At 39.8% G+C, this 23,937-nt stretch overlaps 1 protein-coding gene across 1 annotated transcript in view; it reads right to left on the reverse strand.

The window, feature by feature from the left end:
• Nucleotides 1–13,255: 13,255 nt before the first annotated feature.
• Nucleotides 13,256–23,937, reverse strand: part of foxp2 (forkhead box P2) — a 135,032-nt gene continuing 124,350 nt past the window's right edge. The window contains exons 18-19 of the mRNA XM_059325695.1: nt 22,915–23,240; nt 13,256–16,988 (exon numbers count right to left, since the gene is read on the reverse strand). Coding sequence (XP_059181678.1) covers nt 16,844–16,988; nt 22,915–23,240 — 471 coding nt within the window. The 3' untranslated portion in view covers nt 13,256–16,843. The remainder of the gene's footprint in view (nt 16,989–22,914; nt 23,241–23,937) is intronic.

Below are 23,937 nucleotides of genomic sequence, written 5' to 3' on the forward strand. Positions count from 1 at the left end.
AACATCCTACAACCATGTCTTCATATCCAGTAGCATTGTGTGAAAATGTTCATTAAACTACAAATAGGGCAAAGAGAACCTTGAGAATTTTGTCAGCAGACTAAAAAAGTAAATATCTCCTCAACTGTTGATGATTATGCAGCTGGAACGATGATCTCTGTATATAAAAGCTTTTCTGCAGTGGTAGCTCAGGTTGTAGAACTAACTAATGCAGCTCTATACAGAATGCTGATCTCTGTTCTCTGCAGCTCTAACCAACTCACAGGCACTTGTTGCAGATGAGTGTAGAGCCACAGCACGCCTCCTAGCCAATTAACAGTAAAATCAACCCAAACAGATTTCCAATTGATAAATCTTTAATGATACTAGGGATTTTACACAAATGCACACTTGACAGTGCTAATTTAAAGCAAATAGGAAGCTTGATTAAAAATTCCCCAGGCACCGTGGGGGAAGATAAATGTTTGAATAATTTATCAGATTTAATTGACACGACTGCGATGTTGTAAACAGAAATGTTTTGATGTTCGTAATGCATTTTGACACCATGAGATTTTGGGACGATTCCAAGGAAGAGAGCGGTGGAATCTGATAAAGTGTGGAGCGATTCATGATCCTGGGGAGGGGGGGACTACAGGAAGTGGAAGAAGCAGAGGAGGAAGAGGAGGGGGATGATGGGTATTCTGCATTTGCATATTATTCCAGATCAAGCTCCCTGTACAAGCACTACTGGGTATTTTATCATAACGAATAAAAAAAATAAATAAGGCAGGGAAAGTGCTGGGCTATGATAGGCAGTGAAAGTGATCAGCAAACACAATGATACAGCAGCCTGGGAGCTAGCCCGAGGCTACAGCGCTGAGGTTTGACCCCAAGAATGTGACACTAAACAAGGATGTAAATACTGCCAGAACTGAGAGAGGAAAGAGGGAGAGATAAAGGGAGTGAAGGTGGAGGAAGGGGAAGAATTCTTAGGCCGAGCACATATTGTGTTTGTCCAGAAATGCACACAAAAATACAAGCAGGCAGAGCGTAAGGAAGAATCAGAAAGATGGCAGAAAGCTTGACATATTCCACAGGCTCATGTTCCACTGGGGACCGAGCAGGGGTTACACGGCCGGCAGGTGCAGGGCCACCACTTGTCCGATAAGAAACCGATCTGCATGTGTCTGTCTGCATCCCCGTCCCTGGTAAACACCCTGGTTATCTGCAAACAAACAGAGTTTACTAGCGACTATGAATGAATACATCAAATTTTGATGGAACTGCCGTGTTGATGCTCCGAATGCATCTCCACCATGATACAATGTACACCTGAATACATGAATAGCCAACAAGGAGGGCCTTTGCTGTTTGTAGGGGGTAATGTTTACTGAATTTTTAAAGATGTTATTTTGATTTGACACGACTGCTGGCTCAGTGGAGTTTGGAGGAAAGGGAAGGAGGGGGGACAAGAGGAAGGAGACAGAAAATCATGCAAGGCGGCCAGCGTCTGGGGAAGGGGCAGGGTAAACAGCAGAGGGAGAAGCTGGAGAGGACGGAGACAAAAGACAATAATGGTAAGGGATGGAATCACCATATTGACTGTCATGGGGACAGACAGTATAGGAAGGAGGAGGAGGAGGAGGAGGAGAAGGAGGAGGAGGGGGGACAAAGATACAGAAGCGAGCAGATAAACAGATCCAAAGATGACAGGCTCACAGTGACAATCCTACACATAAAAACATAAAAGCACAAAGACACCCAGATGCAAAGATACATTGTAGAATCAGATGTCAGCATTACAGACAGCAAAATAAAGTCACCCAGACTGCCTGCAGGTAATGTAAGTAATTGGCACCATTTGTTTTTTTCTTACACTTTCATTCCCAACAATGACAATAAGTGAAAACCACAGTCGCACCATGCAAAAAGGTGGCTAGGAGCAAAGCTGACATTACAACACATGCGTTTATGTTGCCTGACAATGTATCGCTTCCACATCAAAGGAAGCCTCACCTTTTGCAAAGCAAGCGAGGACGAAATAAGTGGAGGCCCTTGCTTTATTAACTCCCAATCAATAAACATGCAGTCGGTGGCGAGGTAATCAGGAAACACTGGCAAATGGCCTGACAATGTATCAAAGCCGACGCTCCGAGGCAACGGCACAAACTCTAACAAGCATTTTATTACCGGTAGCTGTTACTGACATTAGTCAAAAACCAAGAGAGATAAAATAGAATAAGGAATGCAGTGTGGCTGGCTGAGAGGGCCCCTCGGCTGAGAGTGTGCACCTCGCGCGTTTGATAGCCGCACGCCTCCTCTTTGATATGATAACAAATATAAATTGTTTAAAAACATCAAATGGGCAGCGAGCGAGAGGCAGACTTGCTGTGACGGATGTCTGGTCTAGGTGGCGACGGAGCCACTTGTCCACACACGTGGGATGATTTTTATCTGAGACGCAGGATGTGTTACTTAGATGATGAGGATGAGTTCAATTTTCGGCAAAAACACAGTTTGTCTGCATTTTGGTTTTCCTGCAGTCTTTTTTTGCTGTTGTGTCTCATGTCCCGAGGTGGATCATGTAATCACATCCTTTTCTTAAGTAAAAGTTAATATATATTAATGTAAAATAAAAGTCATGCATTCAAAATTCTATTTAGTAAAAATAAAGTAGACCTACTAAAAATACAATTCTGGTTCGGGAAAATAGACTTATATTCTTTCTTGCTGAGACTTAGACGAGAAGATTGAGACCACTCTCATGTTTGTACCCTAAATATAAGACAACAGCAATCAGCTGGTTAGCTTAGCTTAGCATAAGACACAAGAAACAAGGGGAAACAGCGAGCTAGCACCATCCAAAGGTTACAAAACCACCTACAAACACCTCGAAAGCGGAATAATTTTCACATCACATCTTGTTTGTTAAAATATTTTTAAAAAGTAAAAACAACTTACTATGGTGTTATGCTAGATTATGTGTTTTGTGCTAAATTAAGCTAGCAAATACGTAGCTTCATGTTTACGATACAAATGTCATCTAAACTAAGAAAGTATATATTAATTACCTTAAATGTCGACTTTTCCTCTTACTGTCCTCTTTAATAATTTAGACAGTAATGCATACAGTCATGGAAAAAAATATTAGACCACCCTTGTTTTCTTCATGTCCTTGTTCATTTTAATGTCTGGTACAACTAAAGGTACATTTGTTTGGACAAATATAATGAAAACAACAAAAATAGAAATTAAATTAAACTCTTATCAGCCATTGTTGTTTATAATTTTTTCTATGACAGTAGATTGGTTAGTTATTTGGGGTTATTGTGTGACTTTGGTGTTTTAAAGGGTTAGTCCAGACTCACCAAAGTCACAGAATAACACAAACCAACTAACCGATTGAAGCAAAAGTAGACCAGCAACTTCAGTATTCTATGAGGTAAAATTACTGGGGTTGTTTTTGTCTGGTGGCTTTGGCAAGGACAAAGAATATATTAATTTCCCTAAACCTGAACAGGGTTGTCTGACAGCAAGGTAAAGCTGTGAAAATATTCAAAATATAGCATTATGATTTTTTTTTTCTAGGTGGGCCTTTTTTAAGGTGGCTAGAAGACATTTTGCTGCTGCCCCCATCCACAGCAGTACATTGTTTAGCTACTGTGCCAGTACTCCTGCCTGCTTCTCTAAACTGGGGTTGTGCTAACCATCATCTACTTTAGATAATACACTGACTATAGATAAGTAGCTCATACAACCCCACTTCAATAAATCTGAACTATCCCTTTAACCTCTTTAGATATAGCTTAGTAACACGAAATACAGATTAAAAAAGTACATTAAAGTACAACATCGTAAAGTACTTAAGTAATGTATTTAGCCTCCTTCCACCGCTGACAAGGTCTACCTGCTTCCATTTGTCTGTAGCCAAGATTTTACAGTTTGGGAAGCTTGTTCAGGGCTGACTTCCCACCCCAAGGATCGCACACAGGTGAGAAACCGAGATTGAAACCTCCCGTCAGCTAATTTGTTTGTTTCGTTCTGGGGCATAGCTGATATTAAAAGGAGATCCTGAGCGTCGCGGCGGTGGGGGGAGAAAGGGATGGAGGGAGCAGGGGAAAGAGGGAGTCAGGGAAGGGAAGAAGGGGAGGGGGCAGGGATGGAGGGAGGTATGAGTTTACAAGCCCCAGGTATGCGGTGAATGGGTGAGTGAGAAGATGCAGAAAAGAAGGCAGTGAGGGAGAGGAAAAAAAAAATCTCATCCAAATAACTTTCACCCCGTGGGCGCTAAAATGCAAATCACAGATCAAAGAGGTTTGGAATGGAAACTAGCGAGATTGGGAGAGAATATCATCAAGCTGGGGTTATATATGTATGTTCAGGATGTGAGAGAGACATGCTGGACCCAGGTAATGGAGCTGACCTGTACTTGAACACTGCCCCCCACTGCCACTATCATTTCCCCGCCTGCCTTCTCCCAGGATTATAGCATGTACAGTACACTGGAAAGTAATTTAGTTTCTCCTTTCACTACTTTTTCTTCCCTTTCTGTTTCTCTCTGTTTATACAGCCTTTTCATCAGCTAGTGAATGTGCAGTTTACACAAACCTCCTCTCAAAGCTGTGGCGAATTCCCCTCTTACATGTTGACACTGAATTGATGTTTGGCAACTACAGTGGCCTGTTTGCGTGTCGCACCCGTACAGCGAGACACTTTTTCTTCACCCCGCCTCGCCTCAGCACACTCTAGAAAACAGATTAATGTCAGGAAGGAAAGTGAAGCGTTCGCAGAGCAGAACAACAAGCAGCGCTGGAATGTGTGTCTGGGCCAACGAAGAACAGCTTTAAGTGTTTGAAGTATCCGAGTGGTGTTTGATTTCGTTTTACAAGAAGCGAATGGAATCATCCCCATAATGCACCTTGCTTGAACAAAATTAAAAATGTTAAATCTCAACCTACAGGTCTAAATATGTGTGTAGCTGTGTATACACAGCTGACAGAGAACATGCAGGGGGTGGAGGGGTGTGGGCCGAGCTATACATAGACACACAGCGCAGGGATGTGACTCTGTACCAGGAGTCTCCACATTAATGCCTAATTAATGTCTGTCTTCCCATTAATGTCTAATTAATAATTCATGTCTGTCTCTTCCACCTGACGCTGTCATAACTTTTCTTGTATCCTGACATTAAATGTGACAATGTTGTCTTGAGGCACGCACTTTTGTTGTCAGCTTCTGACTTAGACTGGCAAAAGAAAGTATTTTATGTCCTAATATAAACAGATTATCTTTAGCAGAATATATCATTTTCAAATACAGATTTAGATTTTGAAAACACAACTGCATTATGTGATATAATGCTCGGCCTGTCAATCTGTGTTAGGGCTGTATGAAGGCACTTTTAACAGCTGTACAATGACAGGATGACAGGTTTTCTTCAGTGCTGGAGAGTATATAGGGACTTACCTCAAGTGCTGTACTAATGTACAATTTTCTTAAACTTTACTTGAGTATTTTGTTACTTTGTGCTTTTACTGTACTATGTTTCAGAGAGAAATATTGTGCTTTTTATTCAACATTTTTTCTCTTTTGTTCATTACATTTCGACCCCATAAACAACCCAATCTTTTTTTTTACATTACATTATTTTACAATAAACTGCATTCTCAATTACGTTTCAGGGTAAACTCTTTTTCACCTGGTTGCAACTTTAAACACATGTTTAACATTGTGAATTGAAGCAAAAATACTTGGTTAGGTTTAGGGGTGGGGGGGGGGAATCATTGTTTGGGTTAAAATACGTATGCTTGTTATGTAACTGAAGTAATACCAGTAAGTAATTAAGATATTATAAGTTAATATACGATATATATAGGGTTAGTGTTCATACTTGAGTATTTCATTACTTTATGCTTTTACAATACTACGTTTCAGAGGGAAATATTGTACTTTTTATTTCACATAATTTTTTTCTTTTCTTCTTTCCTATTCGATGAGCAACATTTCTACCCAATGGGAACCCCATCTTTTAAAAATTACGTTATTTTACAAAAAAAAAATTTCCTTTGGATTATGGTTATATATATATATATATATATATATATATATATATATATATATATATTAGTGCTGTCAAAGAATTAAAATATTTAATCACGATTAATCACATTAATGTCATAGTTAACTCACAATTAATCACAATTAATCGCACCTTTTTATCTATCCTAAATTTCCCTCGATTTTTTTTGTCCCATTATTTTTTTCTCATTTTAATGCTCTTACCAACAAAATATAATATATATAAAATATAATTGAATATAATATTATAATAAATAATAAAGTAATTTCAAAACTGACTTATTTCACACAAGCTCACTGTTTTCTTGTTAATAAACTTATTTGTGAAACGCCAAAATGTTATCCAGGAGGAAATATTTTTCCCTTGAAATGTAACTGACGGTGCAGCTTCATTGTATGGGAACATTCTCTTAAATAGACCATTAGTTAACTCATGACCCCTCAGATTTATGCTGTGACCCTTTAAAGGGGGCCTGACCCCTAGGTTGGGAACCAGTAGACTAATCTACTTAGCACATGAAAAAAGTTGGCTTTTTGCTTTTAAATTTCGCAATACAGGAATATATAAATAAAGGAATCTCTTTTCACTTCTACATCTCCTTATTATATTGTTCTTTAAATTACAACCTTCACAATCCATCTTTATGCTAAAAACAAGAAAACCTACTAAAACTTTGCACAACATGCATTCAGCCATCTTTTAAAAAAAATCCCGACACATGGAAAGAAATCCCCTTTCTGCCTCCACAAAGTGAAGGTTAATTTCCCAAAGCTTCAGTATCTCTGTTCAGAGACAGAGCAGGTATTCAGCTCAGTTGTGCGTGTGCCATCTGCATCAGCACCAAAGCCTTCCACTGATGTGGATTAGCGGTTCGCAGCACTTTGACTCTCACTGCCACAGGATTTCAAAACACAGCTGGATTTTATAGCTGGTCAGCACAACCTGTGCAGGACTGAATTCAGCCCTCCTCAAAGACACAGTTTCTTCTGCACTGTCGTCTCTTTCTCTGTGCTATTTGCTTTTGAATGTAAATCCTTAATCCCCCCATCTTTTCCACCTTGTCTTTGTATTTGTCCATCCATCTTTTCTCCCCGTGAACCCTCGTTATTGCCAGCCGTCCAAATTTTTTGCACCCGGTGTCACCTGTAATCTGATTACTTCACGGCTGAATTAGTATGTATATTTAATGCCTTTTTTTTTCTTCTTTCCTCCTCTCTGTCTTTTATTCTTTTTAAATCTTGATGAGTGATGCAGAGAGGAAAGGAGATGGTGAGGGTGGGGTTGCTCTTCTTGCATGTCTGGCGGATATGCCAGGGCCATGCTAATAAATGACAGCTGATTTATGCGTCTGTATTCTTTTATTTATAAAAAAATAGCAAGCGGGCTGATTTCTGATATTAATAATACAAGTGGATCCACTTTGATTAGGCTTCTGTGGAGAGCTGTGCATATTCAGCATTACAATTAAAGCCTCTGATGTGAAATAGGAATGACACGCTAATGAAGCGAGCTAGCGAGCCTGAACCGCGACTGTCCAACAGCATTACGGCCCATCTCGGATGAAGAGTAATTATACGAGGAACACTGAAATGTCATTAAAAATCTTCAGTAAGTGATTTAACCCACCATTCCTCACTAATGCTAGATATTTCTTTTTTTTCTTTACCAACCCCCCCAAACCCCACATGATCAACTCCCAAGGTTTTCCTTTTCTCTAAAAAAAAAAAAAAAAAAGTCTTTCTTTTCCACAAGACCAAACTTCTCCTTGAAAAGTTCCACAAACAAAAAAGGGCAGCAGACTCCTTCAACACAAACATATTGAGATTTGAGACAAAGACGTAGAATTGCATTGTCCTAATTTAATTGCAGAATTCTGTGGTGCCGGTGGTGGTAGGTAATTGAAATCATTCCATTATAAATTCCATTATGAATTGGTGATTAAGGCCAGAGGTGATTACCATGGATTAAAGATGATAGTTAGGATTTTTTCTTTTTCTTTTCAGCATAACCTCTCAAGCCACCTGCACGCTATCCACCTCAAACAGCTTGATTTATCAACATGTAAGGCAAGAAAGTACGAGAGAGATATGATGTGTGAAAGAGAGGGGGGTGATAAAGGCAAAGTGTTGTTTCTAAGAGGATTTAGTTAATCTGATTCAACCCCTTCATTCTTGTTTGATGTGCTCATTTTCACAGGCGAAAACAGCCTGGGAGGGTTGTTGTTGTTGTTGTCGTAAAATCATAAAGAAAACAAATAATGAGCTATATCATGTTACCATATCATATTCATTAGTCTCATTGTCAAGTCTCTCTGTGCTTGTGTGTGTGTGAGACAGGGGGGAACCTGATAGGATGTGTGTGTGTGTGTATGCGGTAGATAATGCCACAGGCAAGAATTCATGAATATCAGCAGTTTCTCACCATTTTGTTGGGTTAATCCCTTGTTTCAGTTGGAGAAATAGGCATTTCTCTTGCATACATTACACCGGTGCCTGCACATCACATCCACACAAAGTGAAAAGTACCTTTACGTCAGGTCCCTCTGATGTAATGATGAGTGAAGTTTTATGTATCGGGGTCACACCGTTTTTTTTGTCTATCTCAGCAGCTCCTTTTTGACTGAGTGGAAAATGAGTTGTGTGGCGACGGGGCAGGTGGATTCAGGTTTACATTAAAATACAGTGACCAGTGGAAAACACAACACTGGGACACGCATTAAAGAAGTCTGATCTCATGGGAATTTTTGTCTTATTTGAAAGTCTTCAGATTTCAGTGAGAATGTGCTGACTGTGAGGCTTCAATAAGGAAGGGTTTTTTTACATAAAAGTGGGCAAAAACATGACCTAACTAAGCCAGAAAATGCACCAAAAACTCCACCGCTGCTGATGTGACAAACACGTGACTCCTCTGAAGGCATCTGACGTGGAGCGCAACGCCTCGTGGCACCCGACTCGGCGCCGGGTGGGCGGTTACTGGAGCCGGGTGGGGCGCAAGAGTCCCCTCGCCCACCACCAAACCGAGCATCATGCCTCCGAGCTATGCAATTATTTTTGCACTGCGTCCAATATCAACTTGAGAGCAATGCAAATTATTTAAGACGCGCTTTTCAGGGCTCGCAATTATAATAATGATGATCTCAATTAGCGTTGCCATTGCCTCGGACTATTTAGCAGGCAATTTTGCAGCCTGGGGGCGAGGGTCTTCTAGGGAGCCGACACGCATCGTCAGGTCAGGAGAGGTAGAGAGAGGAAGGAAGAGACAGAGAGAGAGAGTCGGCACTCTTAATCAATAAACTGCGAGACTAGAGATATTTACCACCCAATCCCACAAGGGGACGGCTCATAAATTGACCTAATTGGTCAGTGTTGGAGATGAAATGAGTGATGCAGGGATCTAATTCAGAAGGGCAGAATGTAAGCCATTGTACTGAGATACACTGAGATCTAGTCCATGTCAGCAAGTTCAAGAATAGTTTGTCTGAAGTATTGAGAACATCTCATATCTGTGCGGTAAATATGAAGCTACAGCCAGGAGAACTAGCTCAGCGTGAAGACGAGAGCAGCTAGCTTAATCAGCGCTGTTGGTAGGAAGATTTAGTCACCTCTAGACCGAGCCAGGCTAGCTTTTCTCTGTTTCCAGCCTTTATGCTAAGCTAAGCTAACTGGGTGCTGGTTGTCACTTCGTATTTACTGCACAAACATAAGAGTGGTATCAAGCTTCTTGTCTAACTCTAGTGAATGAGTTTCAGTTCCAAAAAATGTTTAACTATTGTGTTAAAGCTTTCAAAACACTCACTTTTTCAAAAATGCATTCAAATTTGAGTGTTTTATAAAGCTACAACTGGCAGCCAATAAGCTTAGCTTAGCATAAAGACTGAACAGGGGAAAACAGCTCACTAAATTAGTGATCTGCTGAATATATATTTTATTTATCTATTTTTTACAACAATTTTTGGGGAAAAATCATCACTCACTCTAAGAGTTGACAAGACGAATATCATGTTTGTGCAGAAAGTATGATGCTTCAACCAGTCAATTAGCTTAGCTTAGCATCAGAGGTGGGTAGTAACGCGCTACATTTACTCCGTTACAAATACTTGAGTAACTTTTTGGATAAATTGTAATTTTAGGAGTAGTTTTTTTTTACCATACTTTCACTTTTACTTGAGTATATATTTGAAGAAGGAACGGTACTTTTACGCCGTTCTATTTGGCTACGTGATGGTAGTTACTTTTTTTTTTTTTTTATTACATGAGACATCTATTTCTACGTCTTCAGCTTTCAACCAATAAAAAACATTAGAAAATGATCTTGCCAATCAAATGCAGCTACTTGGGTCAGATGACAAGTGTTGTCATGTTGGTCATAGCCATAGCAACAGTGAATGCGCACTTTTTAACGGCTCCAGTTCCGCGCCGAACAAGTGTCCGTGTCTATTTTCACAGGAGCAGAACGCAAATATTTTACGGAGAAAATGGAAGAACCCACTGAGCAACAACCACACCCCTGGCCTCACATACTAAGTATGTTTGAGTTAGATCATTTTGTCAGGGCCTGTGACATATTGTAGCCATGAATTGTTTAAAATTGTATATGTGCAAAATATCAAATTGTGTTATAAGTGTATTGGTTTTAATTAATATAATTCTGCATAAACCTAATTAATTTATTATAATTGTATTTAAAAGTTGATGTATTTAATTTAGCAAAGAATGAATACACTATATTACCAAACCAATGGGTGACCTGCCTTGACTCACATATGAACTAAAGTGACATCCCATTCTTAATCCATAGGGTTTATCATGATGTCGGTCCATCCTTTGCAACTTATGGCAATATATTGTATCTTTAGTTTGAAGATTGCTGTTTTATATGTTGTTTGCTACTATTTTATACCGTTTGTGTTGCTTTCAAAAATAAATAAATAAAACGCAGTACTTGTACTCTTGAGTACTTGTACTCTTGAGTACTTGAGTAGTCTTTTCACTGCATGCTTTTTTACTCTTACTTGAGTCATTATTTTTATGAGTACTTTTACTTTTACTTGAGTAATTATAATCTTAAGTAACAGTACTTTTACTTGAGTACATTTTTTGGCTACACTGCCCACCTCTGCTAAGCATAAAGACTGGAAACGGGGAAACAGCGAGCATAGCTCCGTACAAAGGTGACTAGCTACACTAATTTAGATAGCTGTCTTCCCGTTTCCTGCTGGGTCACTTGGCTGAAGCTTCAACATTGCCGTACACATGGATAGATTACTGAAGGGCCCCTGAAGCCCAAAGTGTCAGGGAGGCCAAAGTGACACATAGCAATCATGAAGAGATGCAAAATGACCACAAAAAGCATAAAAGGACCCAAACAACGTCAAAGAAATGCAAAACTTCTGCAAACAGACTCACAAGGATTATGAAAAGGGCCAAAACAACCACAAAAGCTGCAAAGAGACACAAAATTACCCCCAAAACACACAAAAAACGCAAAAACAAGAGCCTAAACAACCATAAAGTCTATGTCTTGCTTTTATGTAGAAGTGGTGGGGCCTTTTGCATGTCTGTGCCCAGGGGCCCATCGTCTCATAATAAACCTATGACCATACAAACATAAGAATGGTATCAATCTTCTCGTTTGACTCTAAAAGTCAAGAAGCTAAATAAATTTTTTTTTTTAAACTGTTGCATTAAAGCTTCCAAAACACTCGCTTTAAAAAAACAACAACTGGAATTTAAGTGCATTGTGTGTTTCCCAGCCTCTCATGTAGTGTACTGCTCTGCCACTGTATATTAAAGGGACTTCTTTTCCCCACACCATTCATGTGGAAAAGGCTTGCACCACCAGCTACCCTTTCTTTTATTCATCGTACTGTAAATAACTCCACTTTATGAAAAGCAGCCAGTGTGACTCACGGATACCTCTCTAACCACAACCCATTATTATTTCATGGCCTTTGAAAGAAGGGTCTATAGCAGGCGCTCTCACACTTTAATGTCGGAGCTCCCTCTGATGTTGTGTAGTACACAGCGGCCCTTGTTGCACTCCGTATGCGATCCCTCACTTGAATTCACAAACACTTCCAAGTGCATAAATAGCACGGAAGACGAGTGCCTTGCGAGCTAGCTAATGCTCTGGAACGCCATTGCTGAGGAGATAACAGGAGCCTGCCATGGCTGATGCCTGAGACTGTCATTGGGGTGTGGGGGGTTGAAGAGAAAGAGAAATGTGTCTGTGTGCCTTTATGAAAAATGCTGTTGTTCTGACCTCTCATGGGACATCATATGGTAAGGAAAAAGAACATGCATCAGTGTTACGATTAAATGACCAGCGGACATGATTCAAAGGGTCCCACGGTGTCCCAGAGCACCCTGTGGAACGTGTCGAAGGCTCTCGGCATACAGACGAGCTAATGGGCAACCTATTGGTCATGGTAGATTCAGTTTGAATCTCAATGAGGGTGTCAGTGTGTGGCTGTTCCATGACCGACAAGGTGTGGTAGGCCTGCTGGAGTTGATTTAGCCACTCGGCCTGTCATAGCGTTTTATCAGTCAACATCCATCAATGGGAAGGCTAAAAGGCGTGTTTTTTTTCTCCTTCTTTTGAAGTGTCAAGAGGAAACTGCTGTCTCGAAGACGGATTGAAAATGGACGTCTGATGAAATTTCACATCTTTGTTTTCTCTACTTGATGCAGAACCTCAATGGTAATAAGGCAGATATTTTTTTTAACAAGAGCATGACAACAGACTTAACAATGTGGTTGGTGCCAAAACCACTTTTGCAGCATGTAGCCCAGAAATGAAGCCTAGCTGGGTTCTTACAAAAGCCTTTCAAAAGGTACACAGCAGTGCTGGCTGCGTGTATACTGGGACATGCTTGTGGTACATGAAAGCTGTGGGCTTGAATCATACAGAGGCTAAACCCATTACAGGTCCAGAGGGGTGGGCAATGCAGTGCCTTGTCCCGCTCTTCTAAACAAGACTCTAGGTGCTGGAAGCTGGAACAAAGCCTTGTAACATATACATTAAACTTTAATTGTTTTTTTTTCCGAGCCTTTCCTTCACATCTCTGAGTAGCAGCTCCTGAAACGTTAAAAGTGTGCTAGATTTTCATGGCTGTGCCTTTGTAGAATAAAAGATATATGTGTAAGTGTGGAGGGGGAAAGAATGTACTCTCTGATGCTGGAGGTAGACAGTTGCTTTTCAAATTCCAAGTTTTGGTCCTTTATTTTATTCAGCAGTGAAATGCCATGAATACAGAAAATAATAACGTCTGTTACAATTCTCAACCATGACCTTCTAATGTCAGAGAACCTTTAACGTATGGACACAGTACACAGTAATGAAAAGTATCAAAAAAAGTAGTTGAATCTCGATCAAAAGGAAATGAAACGAAAAATAAAAGTTTCACCAATTACATAAACATATGTTTGCTACAGTCCCAATTTACTGTATACATAGGGGGATCATATTCCCAATTATTAGAGAAGGATAGCAGTAGAAAGGATACATGACTCAACTGCCAGACATAATGCTTCATAAAGTATGCACAGAGGTACAAGCAATAAATACACACATTAGGTTAAGCCTTACAGCTACGCAAAGCAGATGCAGAAAAAGCAGGTTTGCTATTCTTAGCGAGCAATGAGAGAGAAACAGTAAAAATTCAGGTAAGTCAGAAAAGAAACACTGAGATTTTTTTTCCTCTTAGAAAAAAGTCTGGTAAATTTATGGGTCCACCAACATTTTTTTTTACATAAGTATGCACAGTTATCAAAATACAGACAAAATCAACCCAGAAAATCCAGACAATCCTAAAATCTAGTGGAGGAGCAGATCGCAGTTCTGGAGGTCTTTCTGGTATTATGTGCAAGCAACTATTTTAGACATTTTTTTTACTTAATTTATACAAAACCCATGCAAATCTACAGGTAATATGCATTCTGTGGCTGACAGGTTTTATCCCTCCCAAAACAGTATATCTGAGGTAACGCACTCCTATGCATCGTACGTACATTTAGGCCATCGTCCCGATGATTCTTATTATATTCTTTTTATTGGTTCTTGTTTCCAGTCCACCAAATGATTTTTAGACATGCATTTTTAAAACACAATATTCCCTTACAGGTAATCTATACATTATCATTCTACAAATGTTTGAGGACAACCTATTACAATGCAAATCATCCATATCTTGACGCAGGGAATGTAAACGTTGGTTTGAGCCACGTCCTATGAGACAAGCGTAGTAAAGTGTAACAGCTCTTGTGGCATTCTCGTGCAATCTGTCATAATTGTTCTGAATTTGTTGTGCAGAGGTAGAAGCTTTTAGAAAGCCTTTTTGGGTAAGTGGGAGAACCCTTTCTTTTCTTTCTTTTTTTTTTTTTTTGAAAGACGCAGCGTCCTTTTTATTTGGTGTGATAAGATTATTAAGAACGTCGTCTTCAAGTCGTTTTGCTGACTCCAGCTAAGCATTGAAGGGATAAGCTTTGTTCCTGGGCCCAGTACCCTCTTGACGTGGAACTGGTGTGTGTGTGTGTGTGTGTGTGTGTACTTCACATGCTGCGTGTTTGTACAGTACTGCACGTGTCTGCGTGTTAAGCTCTTACAGCCAGTTCCTTGGCTCGGAACAACACTTGAAAACAACATATGCACAGTGTTTCCATTTTGGTCGTTACAGCACAATACAAAGCCACTGGTCGGTTCTTTGACAGCGTGCATTCTGCAGCTGGAGAGTGAAACCGAAACAAGAAGGTCGGCAGACCGAAAGCTCGGGTCTTTGTGTGTGTCTGGGTGTGTGTGTTTTTTTTTTTTTTTTAGCAGTTCTTTATCCCATACAAGAGGAGGCAGAATTTTGTGTAACTTTGGTTTACTGAAAACAGAAATGACCATTAAAGCAACAACACTTTTCTAGATGACATTAGCTGTGAGGGAAACGATGTGATCCACAATAACTACTTCTCTTTAGTGTCTATAAATACCAAGTGTGTTATAAAAAGCTGGTTACCTATACAGTACATCAGTGCTGACACCAGCTGTATCCATATAGTTTCGAAGCTATGAACCACACAATGAGTATTTGATGACGTTAAAGCAAATATCACCTAGAAAAGGTTAACTTTCACCTTCTTCCGCAATGGCTATTATTATTTGCCTTTACATGGTAACCAAGCCATTTCATATCAACTTGAAATTATGACTTATTTGGCTTCACTAGATATTTTTCATGTTTGGTTAGCGATGTTTTCAGTTTCGGTTTCGACGCGGCTCGGAACAAAACCGCCACGGAAATAAGACGTGACATTATTTTGACAGTCCCACTTAGAACATTACATATTCACCAGGTTAGAAAAAAATAATAAAAATAAAATAAAAAAACAAAAACAAAAGAAATGACATCTGATGTGTAATGCATAACAAAAAAAACTTTTAAAAAATGGAATTAAACTTCACGACACAATGTTTCTGCACTTCCATTGAATACACAAATGTTTAGTTTTGGTCATGATCCACTTTTACAGTTAGCTGCTCTCTACCAGTCACCAGCACAAAAATGCCTGCAGTTCAAATATCACATCAGCTTTTTACCTACAGTACGTCTGGCAGAAAATCTCCAAAGTGGACGTTCTATGAGTTATCAAATTACACATCAAAATCAGCATTTATTTCCCCTCTCTCTTTCTCGTGATCATCTTTGTATAGGGCTAAATGAAACAATCCCAGAGGTTTTTTTCGAAGGTAGTTTTGCGGAACAAAAGCTTCTCTTTGTACTAGTTTAAAGTGGCAGAAGACGGACCAAGAGGAGTTTGGTGGCTTCTGTCTATAAGCTATTGGCCATTGCTAGTGTTGGCTTTGGTTTCTAGCTGTTGCCTGTGACTGTTTGCAGGTAGACAAAGCTTTAGAACGAGGAGGTAAGGAGAACAGCAAGAAGAAAATTATGCGGAAATGCATTTGTTTTGTAAATGGTGCTTTATACAAACTATTATTTTTCCCCCAACTTAATTTCCAGTTCTTTTTTTGACGTTTAATCACAAACAGATAATAGACTGGAAGCCAACTATTTTTCCTTTTTTTTTTTTTTTCCTTTTTTATCTGGACAGCTGCAACAACAGTCTTGGTACTGCAGTTCCGTGTGATTCAGGGAATGGCATTTACAGTTGGTGGTGTCTAAAATCAGATTTTTGGAAAGTAATGATGGTTTTAAAAAAAAGAAGCTAAAAATAATATACTGGTTTTTATAATAGTAGCAACATACAGGCAGTGACACAAATTTCTGAGACTACTCCTGTGCAAATGATAACAGAGCAACAACTTGAATTGAACCAGCAATTGTCTCTAGACATTAACAACTACTGGGGGTTGGATTATTCACAAACATAAAACGTCTTCCTTTTTGGCAGTATATGAGGCCGCTAGCTTTCAACGGAACATGATTTGCTCATTTGTTTCAGGTTTTTTTCCCCCATCCATGAGTCCATCATCCTTGTACTGTTATGTGGCCACGCCATCTCTAATGAAATAGGTCTCGAAAGAGTTAATTCTTTTAAATCAGACATCTCATGCCTGTCATGTTTGGGGATCCCAAAGGGCTGCAACAAAGAGTTCCTTTGGACTGGTCTCCATCCGGATGCATGCTCAATAAATAGTCCCAGTGGTGAGAGAGACAAAGAGAGAGTCAGCTGTGGTTTTCTTGGACTGTGGAGTGGTTTCTTAGTCTTGCAGGAGGTCTGTGTGAGAGAAACAGTGCGGCAGGGTGAAGGGATACGTCGACCAAAAACTGTATCCTAGTCACTCCAGGTCATCCGATAAGTTCCCTTCCTCCAGCTCCCGGTCGTCGTCCAGCTCTGGACTGTGATTGGCTGTCGTCACCAGTGACATCGGACAGTCGTCGTCATCCATGTTGAGCGGCTCCTCCTTCACGTGAATGGGTGGCCTGGACACAATCACAGTGGTGATCAATGTTAAATGTCCCACAGCAAAGACATTATTATTATACCATCATGGGAAAAAAATGTTAGTGTTATTATCATTTAAAATGAACTCAGATAACAAATGATTCCGTCTGTCTAATTGCAGTTTGGGAGCATTACCCTAATAGACCTAATTTATTGAATAAAAACAATAATAATGAAGAACAATTGCATGAAAATTAGATTAACAATCTATCTATCTATCTATCTATCCATCTATCCATCTATCCATCTATCTATCTATCTATCTATCTATCTATCTATCTATCTATCGCTGTTTGGGAACATACCTAATGTAATGAATAAAAACAATAATAATTAACAATAATTTCATTAAAACGAGATTGACATGATAAAAACAGGTCATAACTTAGAAGTTATTATTTCTGTATATTTCAAATGCTGCAGATATATCTTAAAATATAAAAAACAGGTTCAGATTCAGGTGACTCGAGACTTTGGGGGATTTAAATGTCATGTGACCTCGTCCAGGTACATAACTGCTTCAAACAGCCCTGCCTTCTTTGATTTTTAAATTTCAGTAAGTTGCAGATTAAGTGTATGTTGCTATATTTAAATACATAATGCTGATAGTATGTAAATGATAGAAAACGTTTCTGGTCATTACTTCCCTTTGCTGCATGTGGAATACACAACGTGGTGCAGAGCTCACAGATAAATATTTTGTTGCATCAAAAAAACAGGCAGATAACAGCCATTACATGCATTATCTAGTGAAAGTAACAACCATGTTGTTTGCGAGACGCTAATTCGACATGATGCCTCACGTCTACTGTAAGTAAGCGCATGAAAATTGCATGAAAAACATGGCCCCTGTAAGGCCGATAAGCTGTGATGTTCCAGACATGTTTGGCATTTAAAAGTTTACTGATGACACCAGGTTGAAATACATGAAAAAGGAAAAAAAAAAGGGGGAAAAAAACAGGCCACATGATAAATAATGGAGAATTTCTCATCCCTGAGCCCCCTGGAGCAAAGGCAGAGGAGAGGCTTTTTTATCTAGTTAATAGAAAGCGCAGCCACTCGTTAATATGCAGGGGCTGTGCATGTCGCTCCTCAAGAGGAAAAACCGGCAGCTAGGTTCTGCCATTAATCAACTTCAGCCCCGGCAGTTCGCTCGGACACCATGATACATGTTTTTAACTCTAAATGGATGAATATCTTTAGCCACTGTCAATAAGAGCTGGGCAGGAGGCAGCGCGGCGAGCAGGACGCCTCTCCCCTCAGAACAACACAGGGAGTGGGCGGAAGGAAAAAAAGTGTTGGGCGACTAAAAAGAATAATAATGCTGTCACACACAAACAAGGCAGAACATGATCCGGGGCCCTAGTCGGGGAGAGGGGTTTGTGCCACGATGATAAATCTGACAAAACCTAATTATTTCTGACACATCGGATGCATCAGAAAATCCCCCTAGACTCTGAAAGAGGAGAGAGAGGGAGACTTCTCCAGTGGTAGTAGGTTAGGATGCCTCATAGCCCCATCTCTCTCTCTTGGGCTGGGGGGAGGGCTTTGAATTTGAAAAGAATTTGAAAAGGTACAGATGACTTTAATATTCAGAGCCAAATACTGTAAATTAATATTCTGATGTGGTGGATAAAGAGAGGAGGCTGATGTTAGCAGGATGCGAGCAGATTCAGTTTCTGCCCCCTCAGATTCACAGTGAGGAGAGAAACACCTCGGCCCAGAGTTACACACACACAAACACACAACTCACAGTACACGGTCTGCTGATGAAAACACTCTGTCATTAACGAGGGAACTCAGCGCTGTTTTTGTTTTGTCAAATAATCACACCATGCTTATTTTATTCCTTTGATGTCAGTAAATGAAATCCATGTAGGTGCTAAGAGGTCTGAGATCCACTAGTGGAAATGATTGGGGAAATTTAAAATGCAGGAAATTTATCAACAAAAGCTTTGATAGTTGAACAAAAACATATTTATTTCCAGCTTTTGAAATATGGGTATTGCCTACTTGTGTTTTGGACAAACCAATTTCATGGCACTTTATAAACTGAAAGATAAAATTAATCTAGAATCAGTATTGATATCTTCACTGCCACCACCCAAACGATTAAAGATAAAGGCCCATGACAACACTTTACCTCTATTTCACATTTATAATGTGTTATAAGCATTTAATAAGCATGTAATAAATGTTTATAACACATTATAATGTAGTTGTACCAACGATACAGTCAGTTTTATTTTATTATAATTATTTAAATAAATAAAACTTCTCCTCTGAATGAAAATATTATATTAATCTATCTAGAGTGCACTAAATATATTTATTTTCTATTTGTTATTGTGACAATTTGCGTGATGAAAACATTGTAAAAGACACACAAATGAAAAAAACTAACTGCAATATGTCAATAAAATAATGTTGGAAGTAATTTTCTGTAATTTCGTAAGCATTTAGCAAGCATCTTTTTCATAAGCATTTAATAAGCATTTGTTTATTGTGCATTTTGTCTATTTTGTGCCAAATTAATTAAACTTGGAAATAATTTTCTTTAATTAAAATAATTAAGCATTTTTTGCAGTATTTTAGCAGTTTATTGGTTTTGTCTTTATTTGTTTACTGTGCATTTTGTGGCAATTTATTGAACTTTGTATATGAGTTTACAAAAACATGTACAGAAAAGAACAATTACACTTATTTGTATGATATCATGTGTATATTCACATGAAATCAATATTTCATTTTTTAAATATCACTTTTACAAATACTAGGATAGATGCTGCTTACTAAAGCTCTGCTCTGTTATTCTCATCTGCAGCTCATGAGCTGTTTGTGTGTAGCTTTGAAGAAAAATATGCAGGACCATATTCGCAGGCCTGAGCTTTCTGACACTTTATTAAAATATGTGGATGAGCCATTTAGTACTTAATGGCTAGCTGCCATTATTGAGTCACTCAGGAGTAAACGCTGGACTTTGCGGTGTAATAAATACGTGCTGCTCTGCGTGGATGTGTGCGTGCTCTCGAGATGCCTGCTCTCACATCAATTGGAGATTAGCACCAGCAATCATGCAGAGGTATGTCAGGGATGCAAATAAGGTCATTAGTCCACAGGCCTAATGGTAGGGTGGGGGACGGGAGAGGTGGCGAGGGGAGGAGGGGGCGGGGGGGGGGGAGGGGGGAGGACTGAGGGGGCAATCAAAGACATAACATCTCACTGTGATTCTTTAACTAACACCAACGAGGGGTGGTCACCCAACAATTACATGTGTCAGCTGATAAAACACAGTGACGTTCAACACATTTTATTTGCTTTTATCTGCATGGTTTCCAGGAATAAATGTTCCTCTCTGGTCATTCTGTGTTAAGTTGCAAGACACTCATGTTAAAAAACAAACAGATTTTACAGTTGCAGACTCTTTCCTGGTGTACAGTAGTACTTCCTTTACCCCTTAGGGTGTACACGAGTGTATTGCACATGCATACACACTGGTGCAAACACGCGCACACACACACCCGGCATGGCCTGGGGCGATGTGGTTTGCGGTTAAGCAGATAGCATTAACCTTCAGACGCTGAGGGGAAGGAGAGGTTTGCCTAATTGTTGGATTGACTTGGCTGTGCTGAGGAGTCCTCTCCTGAGAAAGGCCTTCAAGGTGATGTACTATTTAGTTTAGTGCTACAAGCCACTCCATTATTTAAACAACATCCTGGAAAAAGCCAGTCATGAAAAACACATTTCTTCCATTTTGAGGTTGTCGTGGCTGTGTAAGGGCGGGCGGCGATGGAGAGAGGGAGGGATGGATGAATGCATCTCATCCTCCATAGCTCATGTCGGTGTCAAGGCGGCATGGCCAGAGAGAAGAGAAAAGGAGAGTCAATGCTGTCCGGTTACTAAAAGTTAAATGACCTAGGGGAGTGGGAACAGTGGGATTGTGTCTAGAGCTGGGCAGATTTGCTCCACTTAATATCCCATTTCAGAGAGGGGTAAACACGTCCAGATAGATTAATGTATAGACGTCTGCTGGGCTAACCAAACACTTTCTGTTCTCAGAGACAGAGCCTGAGTGCATCCTTTATCCATTACAGGAGTGGTTAGCCAATGTCGGCTGACTTTGCAACATTAGCTTTGATGGACACTGGATGAGAATCATGAATGTGTTTGTCTCGGGGTGTGTGTGTGTGTGTGTGTGTGTGCGTGTGTGTGTGCTCACGCAGACCTGTGTGTGTGTGTGACATCACAGGTTGCTTCAGACATTCCTGAAACTCAGATGAGATGAATTTTTCAAAACACTCTTTCTCTCCCAGCTCCATTAAAACAGCGATGGGAAAGAAGGAAGATTATTTTTTTTTTGGAGTAATTAATGCTACTCTTGCTCAATATTAATAGGAACAGCCTTGCATAAAATATAGCAGCTAAACCCCTATAATGCAGACAGTGGTGTAATTAAAGACGGATGTGTAATAGAGCCTATTTATAGAATCTGAATTAACTGTTATCCAAAACGTCAGGCTCACCCCAGGTATTAGCACAGTGCCATGTAAATTACCACAGCAGAGACAGAGAGAGATGACACAATACATAGTGGAAAGTGAACCTTGCCCTCGGGTCGTGGCATACTGAAGAACATACTGCTACTGTGGGTTAAATATCAGGCAATTAAACTAACAAAGGGCATAAGGACAGCCAGTGAAGGAGTGGAGGTGGGGAGCTGAACATGTGCTTGCATTCTCAGATAGGTACTCATAAAAATGTGAGATGTGCGAGTCTATGTAGGACACAATTATCTCTCAAATACTGTAATGAGTGAGCAGGAAGGAGTTCTCAACCCCACAATCGTGGTCAGATTTAAACGACATGTTTCTTCTTTTAATTGCCAAAATTATAGCAGCTCTCATAGCAAAAAAAACCCCTATAAAGACAGATTTTATTTCCAATGCTCCTTTTACGAATCATGTGTGAGAAACACATATGTAAGGGAAAATAACCAAATGTGAACTTAAAATTGTATTATTTCACTAAAATCACTGTTCTACATGTGTCATTCAAAAATAAACCGTTTGCACAAACCAGATGCTGTAAAAACCATTAAATTCTGCATTCCTCAGTGCAACTTAGAAGCCATGAATGACTCAACTGAGACCAACAGTCATGTGATAAAAATTCAGCAAAATTGGACTGTTTTGGCTGTTTACACAGAGCAGAGAGGATAAGATATGTATTTTAAAGATGTAAAGAATTCAATATGTAAAGAATATAGCATTTTTTAAAATAGTGGTAACATTTGTTGGAAAAATGTTATATACAGTCATGGAAAAAAATATTACACCATTGTTTTCTTCTATTTCTTCTAAACATTTTCCATGGTTTTCTTGAAAATAACCAAAATCATTATCAAGAAAACCATGGAAAATGTCTAGATAACAGCTCTTAAATTAAACCCTTATGAGCTATTTTTGTTGTTAGGATTATATTTGTCCAAACAAATGTACCTTTAGTTGTACCAGGCATTAAAATGAACAATAAAATGAAGAAAAGGGTGGTCTAATATTTTTTCCATGACTGCATTTTGATTCCACTTTTTTCCCAATTCTTGTAAAATAAACTATCAAAGAATTTTAACTTCTGTTTTTTCGTGTTTGATGATTTAGAGAATTAAAATTGTGTTTTACTCCCAAAAAGTTTAAAATTCCTCCTACTTCCAGCCACGATTGTGCAGTTAAACGATGAAGTTCAGTTTGTTGGCTTACGGTTTTAATTCACTTAGCTAATAATTCCTTTATATTGTCAAATAATAAATAAAAGTAGTTTAAAATAAGTTTTAAATAAAAGTAAATAATGAGCCCTAATTACCATGTAATTATCATATACAGCTGTGTGTAGGATCACGGTACTCACATGTGTACTGGTGGGGAGTATCCGGGGCTGCTGTGTCCGTTGGTGTCCAGGTGGTCCAACGAGCCGTTCAGACCATCGTGGGCGGACTGCAACAGGGTGGGGGGGCTGCCGCTCAGCGTACCAGGGGGGCTGCCACCGAGCAGGCCCGGTGGACTCCCTCCCAGCAGTCCTGGTGGACTTCCACCCATCAGCCCAGGTGGACTCCCGCCCGACAGCATGGAAGGGTCTCCACCGAGGAGCCCGTGGCAGTTGCCTCCCATCGGGCCTGCGGAGCTCATGAGGCCGGGGTTCCCCAGCAGAGGCAGGGAGGTCTCAGCCAGGGCGGCCTGCAGGAGGCAGGGAGGAAGAGGAGAGTTGAGGAGAAGAGTTTGAAGGAGCATTACGCGAAGGTTGAAGGAAGATAGAGGAGGTTATGAGGGCATGTCAAGAGGGGTTAAAGAGAGTAAAGGGTAGGAGGCAGGTATGGAGGGAGTGATGTGACAGCTGAGACAATGATAAGATTTAACGTAGTAATTATTAAAACACAGTTGTCTCACGCTGAAGTTTTTCCCTCTGTTGCAGGCTATTTTTCCCCCTGTGACACCTCCATGACAACCGCCTCCCCCCGGCTGCCATTCATATGCCCTTGTGTAGTGTGGCTATTAAAAAAAAAAAGTCCCCCAAAACTTTACCTCAAAATAATAAAAACTCCTGACACTTTCGCCTGCTGCGCATTAAAGTTATATACAGTGATTAAATTTTTAAAGTTTTTGCCATGAGCACCTCGCCGGCGTACACTATGAAGCCAAATCATTTATGACAGCTTAGATAAATATTAATGCACATGCCCTTGCATTTGCACATGCCACTATCAATCTGGGGTGGCTGCCACAGCTGAAAGAAGGGGGGAAAGAACGGACTGAAAGAGGGAGAGCTGCTTCCGGATTCGACCACAGGGTGGCCTTCTGAGTCTGAAGGTGTTCAGGAAAGAGAGAGAGAGAAATACTCAAGTAGAGAACGAGACAGAAACCTGAGTTAGAAAGA

Source organism: Centropristis striata, chromosome 22 (genome assembly GCF_030273125.1).
Source record: "Centropristis striata isolate RG_2023a ecotype Rhode Island chromosome 22, C.striata_1.0, whole genome shotgun sequence".
NCBI lineage: Eukaryota > Metazoa > Chordata > Actinopteri > Perciformes > Serranidae > Centropristis > Centropristis striata.